The sequence below is a fragment of the Limulus polyphemus genome, unplaced genomic scaffold (genome assembly GCF_000517525.1).
Source record: "Limulus polyphemus unplaced genomic scaffold, Limulus_polyphemus-2.1.2 Scaffold3378, whole genome shotgun sequence".
Classification (NCBI taxonomy): Eukaryota; Metazoa; Arthropoda; class Merostomata; order Xiphosura; family Limulidae; genus Limulus; species Limulus polyphemus.
In genome coordinates, this window is record NW_013668988.1 from 1 (window position 1) to 13,296 (window position 13,296).

The window sequence follows — 13,296 nt, forward strand, 5'->3', positions numbered from 1 at the left end:
ATTCTGTACTATTTAATTAAGTTATTGTTAATTGTTATTGGTTTATTGTAAGTGGCTATTGTTCGGGATGAACAATACTAAGGAGGGGCAGTGTTGCGTCAGCGAGGTCATGTGACTAGTATCACACCACCTCTTTCTAGAAATATCCTGTTCCTTCAAGAATGCCCTAGCATTTACTAGATATCTGTTAGTCTTGTATATATAAGATGTTCACAACGTGACGGAACAACAGTGCAATGAGTAATTGAATGTATGCGGATAAAATATTGTTGGCCATGTGAGATGTGAGCGTTTGTTATAGAGCGACTGTTGAAATTAAGTGTATTGTAAAGTTTCGTTGGAATGAATTTACGGAAAATTAACTAACGAACGGAGACGTAACACTAGTAAAAGTACAAATAGAATTTTGAGTTGTATTTACAGAAATATTGAATACAAATCTAAAGAGGTTATCATTTCATTGTATAGGTCATCAGTTAGGCCTCATTTCATGTTGGACTTCTTACATTAAGAAGGACATTGAATTGTTAGAAAGGATTCAAAGGAGAGCTACTAGGATGATACTTGAAATGAAAATATTTTCATATGATGACAAGTCAAGATCTTTGAAATTGTTTTATATTGAAATAGTAGTTGCAGTGGCTCTGATTCCGATGTTCATGATTATTAAGGGAACTTGTATTATTGATGCATCATCATTTTTCATATTCAACAGAGTATTAGGACAAGGTGACAAATATAATTGTGGCAGGGTAGGAGTCATCTTCAGCTTATGGTTTACTTTTCTAACAGTAGTTAGCCTTTGGAATGTGTTGCTTTCAGATGTGGTGGATGCAGTAAAGATAAGGAAGTTTAAAGGATGGCTTGATAAGCAGGTAAATGATCAGAGCTGGTTTTGAGGTGTTTTTTTAAATGTATGGGATAGACTCGATGGACCAAAAGGCCTCTTGTTGTCCTCAAATGATATTAAGCAAGGTTTTGTTATGAATAAGCCAAAATAAAAACAACCAAATAAAGCCACTCCTCCCTCACAATTATAAAAAGTCTTGCTTGATTACATGTAGTCAAAAGTTAAACCAAATACCTATTTCAGTCATTCAAATATTTTTATTTAAAAACTTTTTAAAAGACTGAAAGATGTAAGACAGGGATATTACACCAAATTACTATGTCAGTTACCTTATTTTAGGTTTATCATTCATTAATGCAATGTCAAATATTAGTGTTGAACTCTGATATTTTACTTACAAAGTACTTTTACATCTTTCAAATGATTTAGCCATTTAGGAACCTAGAGTACATTTTCTTTTCAAATAAATGTATTTTAACAAGTTACTCTGGCTTGGTTGTTCAATTCAACTTCATATGCACTTAAAGGTATAGATATAATATATAAGATTGTCACGTTTTTATTGATGTACCAACTTTATTACTGCCATAATCCTTAGAGACATACATAGTAATGACTTTGTATAAGTAGCAGCCTAACAACTACAAGAATCAGGATCAGAAGGAGTACCAACACACTGAGGGCCCTAACCATGAATATCTTTGGACCTCCTCATCCACCCTTCAAAAAATACTAATTGTAATATTTCCACAAACCAAAAAAACATCAACACAACACAGAATAATACAGTTGTTTGTTTGAATTTTGCACAAAGCTACATGAAAGCTATCTGTGCTAGCCATCCCTAATTTAGCAGTGTAAGACTAGAGGGAAGGCAGCTATTTATCACTGCCAACTCTTCGGCTACTCTTTTACCAATGAATAGTGGGATTGACCATCACCTTATAATGCCCCCACGGCTGAAAGGGCAAGCATATTTGGCGGGACGAGGATTCAACCCACGACCTGTAGCTTGCGAGTCGAGTTCCCTAACCACCTGGCCTTTTAATACACTTGTTAAAACATCATTTCTATTCATACATTAACACCACTGTGCCAGTATCCTTCTCTCATCATGCACACTGTGTGTACTGTATTTACAGTGCCTTGCAAAAGTATTCACCTCTCTGCAAAGTTTCCATATTTTGTTGCCATCTGAGCTTACAATCATGAAACTTTCAAATGGAACTTTATATTTAGAATCTACACAATCTACTCCAAACTGAGAAAACTTAAAAAACACTGATATTATTGTAAGTAAGTTAGATTTTCAAAGAAAATTAGAATATTCTCAACCCCTTTGTTATAGCAACCCTAAATCAGTTCAGGTTTGAAAGGTCACAAAATGAGTGTAATGGTCTCTGTCTGTGTGTAGTTAAAGTGGTTTAACTTGACTTCAGAATAAATGCATCTTTTCAAACCAAAACCCACAAAGAGATATGACAAACCAATCATGAAAACCAAGGAGCTGTCCATAGTCAGGTATAAAGTGGTAGAGAAGTACAGATCAGGAGAAGGTTACAAGAAAATTTCAAAGTTCCTGATTATCCCTTTTAGTTTTGCAATTATGAGTTCTGAAATAACAAGCTTAGTAAAATGAAAAATAACTTGTGTTAGGATTTCAAAATGTTTATACTATATAAAATTCTTTGCTTGGAATCATTTTTGTAACTTTAGGATTTATATCCAAGCATTTATATATTGCTAACAATATGGAATAATATTTAACTTTTCTGAGCAAGTTGATACTTTTTTTTTTAATTATCCACTTCCAACTAGCCTGGTATTCAGAAAAAACAAAACATAAATGCATATACAACTAATGTATAATAAAAATGATACATCATATAATTTGTTTGTTTGTCCACCATGGTATCTAAATCCAATTTTTAGCATTATAAGCTTTCAGTCTCTAAAAATAATGAGCATCCTACAATATCCTAGTTATTTGGTAATAGGTATGACACTATGTCTCAATAACTTTATAATGATTTTAACCATAGCTCTCTTTATTGCCAAAAATAAGAAACCCAATAACTTGAGCACTTTCAAAAGGTAAACCTTACTTCATTAGGACAAACTGAAAAAAGGAGTAGTAGCAGAAAAGGCATTATCAGCAACACAGATACAAACTGATAAAAAATAAATATTTATTCAGAAACACGGACTGCAGAAATGTGTTAAACAAAAATAACAAATAAATTCAAAATGAATACCACAAGACCACAAAATCAAAAGCACAAACTATCAATGACAATGTTATAGGAAGATGTGTGGGCTAATCTCATTATCAGCATGTGCAATTACATGTTAAAAAAACCTAATGGATGGAGAAGTGGTCTCCTTCAGGATAAGATACTGTGAACAAGAATGAACAAGTGAAATCATGGTGATGTTCAGGAGTATATGTAATAATATTTAATTCTAGAGTTACAGTTATTCTGATATGTAAATAAACATGTTTTTATATAAATGAGTAATACCAGGACTTCTGATAAGTTTCATACAATAATTTGAAATGTTCTAAAACTTAAAAACTTTGTAATCTAAGGTATAGCAACATTCTTCTCTTAATTGCATGTTACAGATAATACCTTCCTATGATGCAAAGTATATGCTCCTAAAACTTATCCCATAGACTATAATGTAATCAATAATAATAATGGTTTCCAGAGAAAAATGAGAAATTTTACATTATCAACAAATAATCTGTATATAATAAAGCTCACAACAAATGCACAAACTATAAATAATGTTTTATTGGCAAATGGACTCAAAACATGGTAAAAAAAAAAGAGACAAATGTTTCATATTTAATTTCTCGTCATTGAAAAGAATTTTTCTTTTTCTTGTCAATCAAAATGAAAATATTCATACAGAAAGAAATAGTAATTTATGTATATAAATATATATCTTACAGGTAACGTGACCTTCTGCATGAATTGAGATGGAGTTGTAGATGGAACCAAACGTACTTGCACTTGAGGTTGACTAGAAGTGTGAATTGGAGTATTTTGTTGACACACCACATCATTAAGTTGATTTGGATTCAAAATCTGATTCTGGCTTTGTTTCTTCTTTTCCACTTCTTTTCTCAACTGTTCCACCACCAATTTCTAAAAATTTAACAAAATGCAAGTATGCAAAACAATCTAGCTACAAACATGTTGAGTTGCATTAACCTTTTCTTTACATGATTTTATATTTGGAAATTTTTAGTTATATTACTTTTTTTTTCAAAATATTTCAAATTATGGATATTCATACATTGATTTTTTAATGATTTAAATGATTTTTTAATTTTCTTAATTACATTAACTTTTTGAAGGTACTTTTTATGGTACCTCAAAATTAAGTAAACTTGCATAACTACTTTTAGCTTGACATAAAAACTTTATAGTATAGGAATGAAATACAAGTAAGACAAACATATATTGATTTGACACTTCATATTAGGTAAATCAAGACAGAGGAGATTTCTGGAGACAAATCATGTCTGAATACCAAAACATAAACATGAAGTAACATTTACTCACTTATTTTACATTCATGTTAGACATTTGCACAAAGTTGCATATGAATTTTTATGACAGAACTAAATGCAAAAGGTTGTCTAGTGGTCTCAACAATTTTCTGTCATATGGATTTTTAAGTTCACAAACAGGGGAAAATTGATTATAGTACAATGAGAAACAGTAATGGTCAGATCACCCTTCATATTTTGAAAAATATAGCTAATAACTGCAAGATTACCAATTTTTCAAAAGAAATAGTTTAAAAATGGATAAAGTTTTTAACATAAATATTATTTGATTAGATTAAAACAAAAATGTCAATGAGGCTTAAAAATATAAATTTTTTAACTGTGAACTTACAATATACCTTATCTAAAAAGATGGTATCTTTTCTAAAACCATACTTAATTATAAGATTAAGAAATTAAATGAAAAAATACTAAATCATTAGAAATAAAACTGAAAGTTTTTGAAAATAGTTGAAGATTCTAATGAATAAGAAAAATGTTCCAGTTAAGACTAACTTTTCTGTTCCAAAGTGATGGGTAATTTACTTTTAAATGTAGAAGCTTAATTTGAAGAGTAAAATATATTTTTATTTGCCTAGTAAGTGGCATGACTCTGTTGTAGATAAAAAATCATGGTAATAAAAACCAAAAATAACTTTACCCCCTTCATATCCATATATCTAAGAAGTAGAAGGTTTCAACTGAAAGAGCTTAAAACCCAGCTACAATGACTGCAACCATAATGGTACTAAATCTTTTTAAACTTCTCAATATGTGCAATTGGTAATTTCTGATGTATCCAAAACAAAAAAACCAGAAGTGCACCGACACAAAAAACTCATAAATACACACAAGGTCCATAATAAAGGGAAAAACAAAAGGTATTTAGCATGGATCATAAAATGTTATTAATCAGGTTTTTATATCTGTAATTTGAACAAAAAAAACCCACCAGGGAACAAATGTTCTTGAACATAAGGTTTACCTGCATGTACCATAAATAACACACTTAGAGATTATGGAGTATTTACCCTTTGTATTTTACAAAAATGTAGATACTGATCAAATACTGTTAGTTCAGTTAGCACTTCCTTCCAAAAAGAAATAATGCTGATTTAGTAAACATGTTTGTCCTGATAACTAAACATCAGTTTTTGTACACTTATTAATACATACTAGTTATTGAAATATATCATCAAGGATCAAGAAATCATTTTGTAAGAGACATCTTGAAAAACCAAATCCAATCAACATTAATTAGCATAGTTCTGAGATAAAGTTTTAGATCTAACAATTTATTGGCTTGTCAGTAGCTTTAGAAGTGGTACTTATTTTATGAACAGAAATAAAGTGGTTACTGGAGAAGAATCTTACTATTAGAGACTAAATCCTAACTGCTTTAGTAATTATATATATTTGCAGTCATTTTATTTTGTATAAAACTCCTTTAAACATCATTTTCTTCTAATTATCCTATTTAAGATATTTGCTTGAACATATTCAGCTACAAAAAATTCATTTTTGCAAAGTTTCACTGGTTAAGGAAATGGACAAACAGCCTTTTGACAACCTAAGTTCAGAAATTATTAGATTGGTAGTAAATACTTTGAAAGTATAGATTCTATCTTGTTTTCTGAACGTTTTATTCTCCCTCCCCCCATTTTGAGTTAACCATTTCTGGATAGAATCCTCCTCATTAGGGGAGTAAGTAATAAATAGACAAAGCAGATGAAAGTTGTATTTAAGTAGTGTTTCAATTTGATGAAATTTCCTGTTTTTATGTGCATAATTGCCTCTTATAAGTTATTTCAAGTAAATAATGTCTGAGGTTTTTCTTTTATATATATATATATTTTTACCTGAAAATCTTTGGTGAGTGTAAAATTTGCTATATTGTTGTTTTTCACATGCCCCGTAAAAATTTATCAATTAATAATGGTAAAAACATGTTTTTAAAAGGCTTAATCTCTCAATCACCCTCGGAAGTTAAATATATCAATCTTAAACATTATAACAAATGCTAACTGATTGATACCTCTTAATATTTATGTGATCTTTCTGCAGTTAAAGAAGTAAACATACCTGTTTTTCACTAAGATTTTGAATTTCACTTTGAAGATCATGCAAATGTTTCTGCAGTACTGCATTCTAGAAAAAGTTAAGAGAAGATGTCTATGAATAACTAAGTACAACACTTCACAATTTAGTTGCTTATTTTAAAATAGACTATCAGTTAATTTTTGCTTTTGGCAAAAGGAGCTAGTGTTCCTGTGATGATAGTACAAAGTTTAGGAGGGGTCAACTTTTGAGAATACTTGTTACTTAGGGAAATCTTGTCTCTACTAATCTATTACTTTTTTTTAACATAGTAATGATGCAAAGGATATATACTGGTGTACTTAGATTTTTCAGAAAGTTTTTGATAAGGTGCCACACAAAAGATTAGCTAGGAAAATCACATCAGTATGGGTTGGAGAAAGACTAGTTAACTGGACAGTAGGATGGTTGGATGGAAGAAAGTAATAGGTTGTTTTTAATGGAGTCCAATCAAACTGGACCCTTGCCTAGTGGATTGACTCAAAAGATCAGTGTCTGGTCTTTTGCTCTTTTTTATTTACATTAATAATATTGATAGGGATGTAATTAGTAAATTAGTCGTTTGCTAATTATATAAAACTTTTTGGTACTTTCAGATGCAATGAGGATGTTGAGGTATTACAGAATGGCTTAGATCAATTAGTAAGTTGGACAAGTATTTGATAAATGACCTTTATTTATAATAAGTACACGGTAATGCTTTTGGGTTATTATAATTTAGATCACACATTTAATATATATGAGAACCAACTCAGTAGCATGAAAGAAGAAAATTATCTTGGGATGGATCTTGTATAACAAAAACAAACATCTCAATCCACGTACAAATCAAGTCTTATGTTCATAAGAAAACTAGCAAAAAGTTTTCCAAAAATTACATAACCTTTTCAAAATGTTTATTCACAAGCAATCAATTAAAAATTAGTTTTTTGAGCCATTCTTAAACACAAATATGCATACATCAATTACTCCCAACTACAAATATACCTATAAGTATCCATCAAATAACTGGGTTTTGTAGACAAATCTAAAAAAAAATAAAAGAATACTTAAAATTTAATTTAATTTTTTGTATTACCAACCACCAATTTTTTTATCTTTAATTTGAAAATTAAATAAATATAACACAAAGGCTTTAACAAAAATTTTAATTATAAATAAACAATTATAATGTTTAGTGATACAAAGGGAAAACTGTCAAGCTCAGGCTTGAAGTCATGATATCAATGATAGCTCAGTTGGCTGGGCATCATTCTCAAACACTTGCGAGCTGGAAGTCCCAGATTCAAGCCTAACTCAGGAGTTCAGTTTGTTTTCACCATTTCCAGGTCATTACACAGTTCTGAAACAAAACTATCATAGGACATCTTCCATGTTAATACTACTTACTTAATGTAATTGTGGTTATGCTTATAGTTATTAGTTACTTAAATGAAATATGACATAAATATTTTAAAGTACATTACTTATTTAAAGCACTATTAAATATTTTTATCTCAACAAAACTATAGTTGATATAATATTATTAGCTCATTTCTACTTCATTTTTAAGTAAAATCTTTGTAATTTGTATATGTGGAAAAAGTTTACTATGTACTTAAATACGCATTATTTTAATATCACAGTAATTTGAGAGTGAAAAAAGCATATGCCAGGATGCGGCATTATAACTTTCACAACAATGAAACTGAAAAATCAATAACTTACAAAGTTAAACTGCTTAGTTCATAGCGAGTAACTCACCTGGGGGTCGTTTCTCATTTTAGACACAACGATCTAAAAAGGAAAAAAAAACAAGCATAATTATTTAAACAAATGATAGTAAAATATAGCTTACGATAATCAATACATTAAGTAAACAACATATTTTCTTACTGCTCTTATCACCATGTTATTCATATTTAAAACTAAAAATGCAATAGTACAACTGTTCAGCGATCCGTGCGTACATCACGCACGCAACTCGGCAACTAACGTCAGCTCGCTACCGGTACCTTCATCACTGAAGTTTTTCTATAGCATCATAACTTTAGTTTAGATACACTACTCAAGAAGTAAAGTTTATATAATATATCAAAAGTAGATTAGCCTTATTAAGATATCATAAATCAAAATATTTTTCAAACGTTTTTATTGTAACATAAAGCTAATTCAGAAACAGTATTAAACAAAAGTTCAGTGTGCAGAAACGTAAACTTAAGTTTCAGCTCGCGCGTGCTTGGTAATGCGGTCTCAGAGAAAGATTTAGCAAAATTTCAAAGAGAAAGAAAGATGACCAAACTTCTAAACTCCTACCTGATGATTCTGGATAGCTGATTTTAAGTGTTTCTGAAGTGTCTGAAGATCCATGTTTTGAAAAATGGAAAGAGCTGACCCGAACCGCTCAGTTGGGACACACTCGAAAAACATTCAGCGATAACCAACCCGAGAACTCACTTTGTGATCGAACTCGGGAAGAAAGTGCAACAGCAGTCCTATCCAAGTACGAAGTAGTGTGCCTTGCCCGATACGAAGTTGTAAATATTTTGATTTTCTGAATTTGAAAGAATGTAAAAAATGAATATAAAATTATATTGCAACTGCTTAATTTTGAATTTTTAAAAATAAAATGAGTGAGTTTAACACAATAATTTCTTTGTTTTCAGTGGTTTAAGAAAGATATCGGCGGAGGGATTATATTTTTGCTACAATATTGGTGATTAGGTCATTCTACCTATAATTGTATATTGCGGCATTGGGAACTTTTATCAGCTCAACAATAAATAACCATAACCCAAACATTTATAAAGCACGGGATTAAGTTTTATTAAATTTTCCTTAAAAAGCCAATGAAACGTTTACAAAGTTAAACATAACAGTTCTTGAACTTCTAGTAAAATTGACTGCTTGTTGCTATAAGCGATCCTAAATGGGGAATTAAAGGAAAGCGACACAGCATTGCAAGTAGTGCGAACTACTGTCATGACGACGCTCTACCCGCGGAGGTGTACAGGTGGTTGAAACAAGAATTAACCTAGTCTTCAAATTTCGTGTTGCTAATCTCTGGAAGTAAGTACGTGAGTGAGTGTTATCTTTACATTAGTAATACAAGTTTGTCTGAAAGTTAGCTATATTATTTTATATATAAGGTATGTTGAAACTGTTTAGAATGTGAACTCAGTGTTTGAAAAAATCTTTTTACTCACAGAGCTCTTGTTGGCATTTACATTACACTTTAGAGTTACTGAGTTAGTTAACCCTAAATCAGTAAATGCCGTGCTTCCAAAACCATGCTGTCAATTGTATTTCCAGTTTGACCCTGAAGAAGAAAGGTCCACTTTTCGAAAGCGCTCGGGTTATACTTAAACGTATAGGATTTTTATTAATTTCTATCAAGACTTTTTGAACCTACATGTTTTTCTAACACCATGACTGTAAATTGTATTTTAATTTGTTTAAACCACATGATCATTATCTTAGCAAAATTGATACAGAGAAACTACGGTGAGGTCAAACTGTGTGAAAATATGTATACGTTTAACTTTTAGTGCTATACAGCCTTATTTCAGTTTTAACTTGTATATATAACTAACACTAAATATATATGAATTCTATATTGACACCTCCCTAAGTTTCAATGTTTGGTTTAACTATACAGTCTTGTACGTAGAATTTTTGAAAGTGGGATTCTAATTTGCGAGATCAAAAGTCAGTACATACTGTGCAAAGCACAATCAGTATGCAAAGCATGATAATGCTACGTTCATCTGGGGGCATGCCTCTCTAGAAAAATTGTAGAACGTATTGGCTATAAGATTAAATCTGGAAGCAATTTTGGATGAAATCTAGCTTAAACAATTGCATGGCTGTTCACATAAGTTCCACAAACATCTAGTGAAAAGTCGACAAACATTTGTATATATGTTTGACTTGTTTTAATATATTATTTTAAAACAACTGGACTGTGTTGCCATTTGTTTATTGTTGGAGTGTATCAACAACAAATCACAGACACCTACTGTAAAAAATCTGGCCTACCTAACCTGACAGTAGCAATATGGCTTTGGGCTTCCAAATACAAAGTGCAAACAGAAATCATTGCATGTGACTATTTTAAGCTAAAAATGCTAATGCTTCATCAGAAGAATGTAGACTAAGTATAAAATGTTAAATACCATAAGCAACTGCACTACAACTATATAAGCATAATTTTTTTACATCACAAAATTAAGGGTTTGTAATTTGAGTAAATAATGTCTACAGTATCTCCAGCCATATTTCCTTACATTTTTTTAGGATCCCTATTTGCAGCTTTTTAAATTCCCAATTTTTTTATTTATCTTGTACACTCTGCCTTGGTAGGAATTACTGTTACATTATGTTGTGTACAGTAGACTCCCACTGTGAGAATGAGACTGAATTTCATCTTTCCTCTTGCTGGAACTTTGCCCACTTGATATTTACATTAGTCTATTTTCTTTTGTCATCTCTGGAAACAATTTCCCACTTTTCATTTCCAGGTTAGATTCTATCTGTAGAACCAGTATCAATCAACATACTACAAGGATTCCTATCAATAATCCTTCTACTCTTGGGGGGGTTTCGTAAAATAATAATTCCTTATGTTTAGTTGGATGAATGGAGTATTCTGTTTATCTAGGTATCATTTTTATGGCTCTTAGCTGGTAGTGTGATTAACATTGTTAAGGCTGGTCTTCTTAAATGTGCAGAAAGATATATAACTTGTTCACAATTCCTTCCATTCACTTGGCAGTTATTTCAAACTGATCCTAACATGCCTTGCGTGGTACTTTCCATCATAGTCTGTTGGTTTCTCAATTGGGCAATGTATTTGGATTGGCCTGCTAAATTCTGTAACTTGGTGAGGTAATGATATAGGTAGAGTAGACCAGGAAGGCTCTATGATCATAGATGACACAGCAGTAGTTAACATTTGCAAACCAAATGAGTTCCATTTCATATTAAAAGGCAGTGGTTTAAGTAACTAATTTCCTATTGGTATGGTAGTATTCTTTGCTCTTTTCCCCACCTATACACATTATATACAAATCAACATTGCGAATTTATGTAGAACAATGTTACAATATTTGACTACATGCGTTTTAATACTAACAACTAATACAGTTAATATGGGAAAAAATAATGAAATTAGTTCATTTAAGGTTGATTTGAAAACATTTTATTTAGGTTGAAATGGAATCAAAAATAGTATCTATATTACCTGCATGAGTCCCACCTGACTGGGAGTAGAACCTGAAGAGCAATTTCTTTTACAACAGTGTAGCATAACAACCATCAGTATCGGTAAAATCCATTACGATAAATTGAAATATAAAATGATATGCCATATCAGACCTTACCATCATACTTTCACCACTGTTTAAAGGTGTTTTAGGATGTAATTATTGGGTGGATGCAGAGAAAGGTATAGCTGGTGTGATCCTTGCATTTACTAATTTATTATCCAAATAATCAAATGTTTTATTCTGTCATTGTTCTTTTTTACCTCATTGATTATGCTGTTAAAATATTTCTGTATTTTGTTGATTTTTTTTAACTTCTTCAATTTTGTCATTATAGGCTTTCTACACTCTGTTGTCGTATTTGTGTATTATTTGAGTTTTGTTGTTCTGATTCTTCTACATAGCTTCTTTGATCTAGTTTTCAATTAAATTTATTTTGTTCTTAATTCTTCTAATGCCTCTTAAATTCCTGTCTGTTACCTCATGATTTTCTTTTAATTTTCCATCTCTCATTTCATAGTTTTCTTTAAGTACGTTAATTAACCCTTCCATTACAGACTGGTTGAATTCACCCAGCTCATTACCACAAAAGTATCCATGAGAGTAAATATACTATGATTTTTAATAATGTAGGCATATCTTTACAAAATTTTGCAGGTTATTGGTAAACATTACAAGGCTTTCATACACAAAATATCAGGTTTTTAAATCGAGTATTAAGATATTTTAATAATAGATTTTCTCATAAAATTTTGACTTTTAGAATGTTGACTGTTCAAATATGCAAAGTAATTTTGATTTTAAGATTAAACATACTTTTATGCATCAGAACATTTTCAAATTTCACATGCAAAGTCTTTATAACCTCCAGATAATTATCAAATTTTTTAGAAACAAACTGTATATTTTATGTGTTATTTTTATTACTTTATCTCTAAATGGGTTGGTTCGATAACCTCCATAAAAATGAGAAATAAATATAAATTGTGCTTTTTTTGTTCTAGAATGATTACAACACGAAAACACAAATGTTTAGTCTAAATAGCTTAAATTTCATAACATTTTACATTAATATATACTTATTATTTTTATTATATTTACTCTTCAGCCATGCCTGGCTAACATTATAGAATTTGCAATGACACAGTGCACATGCACTCATGTTACTGTATTCAAGTATATAAAACTGGCCTTTACAAAGTAACCTGTCTTGGCTCTGTTTTAGTGAACTAGTATTGTGTAAAATACCGTGATATTTGAGTTTTAATACATTATATATGTATATATATTATAACTATTTAAAATAAGTTCTTAAATTTCTGTTATTTCTTTTAAAACATAGAACAGTAAATAAAGAATTATAGAAAATAATTATCTCTTCTAGTTATGAACTTTGAACTTGTTTAAATTCGATGACAAGGAACCCACTTTGAGACTAATAATACTTATAGATGGCTTGAATGGGTAATGAAGAAAAACTTTAATATAAGTTTAACATAACAGCAAATGTACAATGTTTCGACAAGGTTTTGTCATTATCAGGT

At 30.5% G+C, this 13,296-nt stretch overlaps 2 protein-coding genes across 4 annotated transcripts in view; one reads left to right on the top strand and one right to left on the bottom strand.

Annotated features, from left to right (window-relative positions):
• Positions 1–3,807: 3,807 nt before the first annotated feature.
• LOC111088231 (PHD finger protein 21A-like) lies at positions 3,808–8,858 on the bottom strand (the record flags this gene model as incomplete). The annotated part of the gene is made up of 4 exons (XM_022397719.1): positions 8,805–8,858; positions 8,253–8,285; positions 6,495–6,560; positions 3,808–4,005 (listed from the first exon to the last, which is right to left on the bottom strand). Coding segments are annotated over exons 1-4 (351 nt in total), but the record flags the coding sequence as incomplete, so codon positions are not given.
• Positions 8,859–9,184: 326 nt separating this feature from the next.
• LOC106469255 (nuclear pore complex protein Nup50-like) overlaps positions 9,185–13,296 on the top strand; it is a 38,630-nt gene continuing 34,518 nt past the window's right edge. Inside the window, exon 1 of one of the 3 annotated variants that reach the window (XM_013929734.2) lies at positions 9,185–9,557. The gene's annotated coding sequence lies outside the window, so the exon portion shown is untranslated. Of the gene's footprint in view, positions 9,558–9,618; positions 9,638–13,296 lie in introns of those variants that run through there. The other 2 variants (XM_022397722.1, XM_022397721.1) reach the window with 2 other exon arrangements.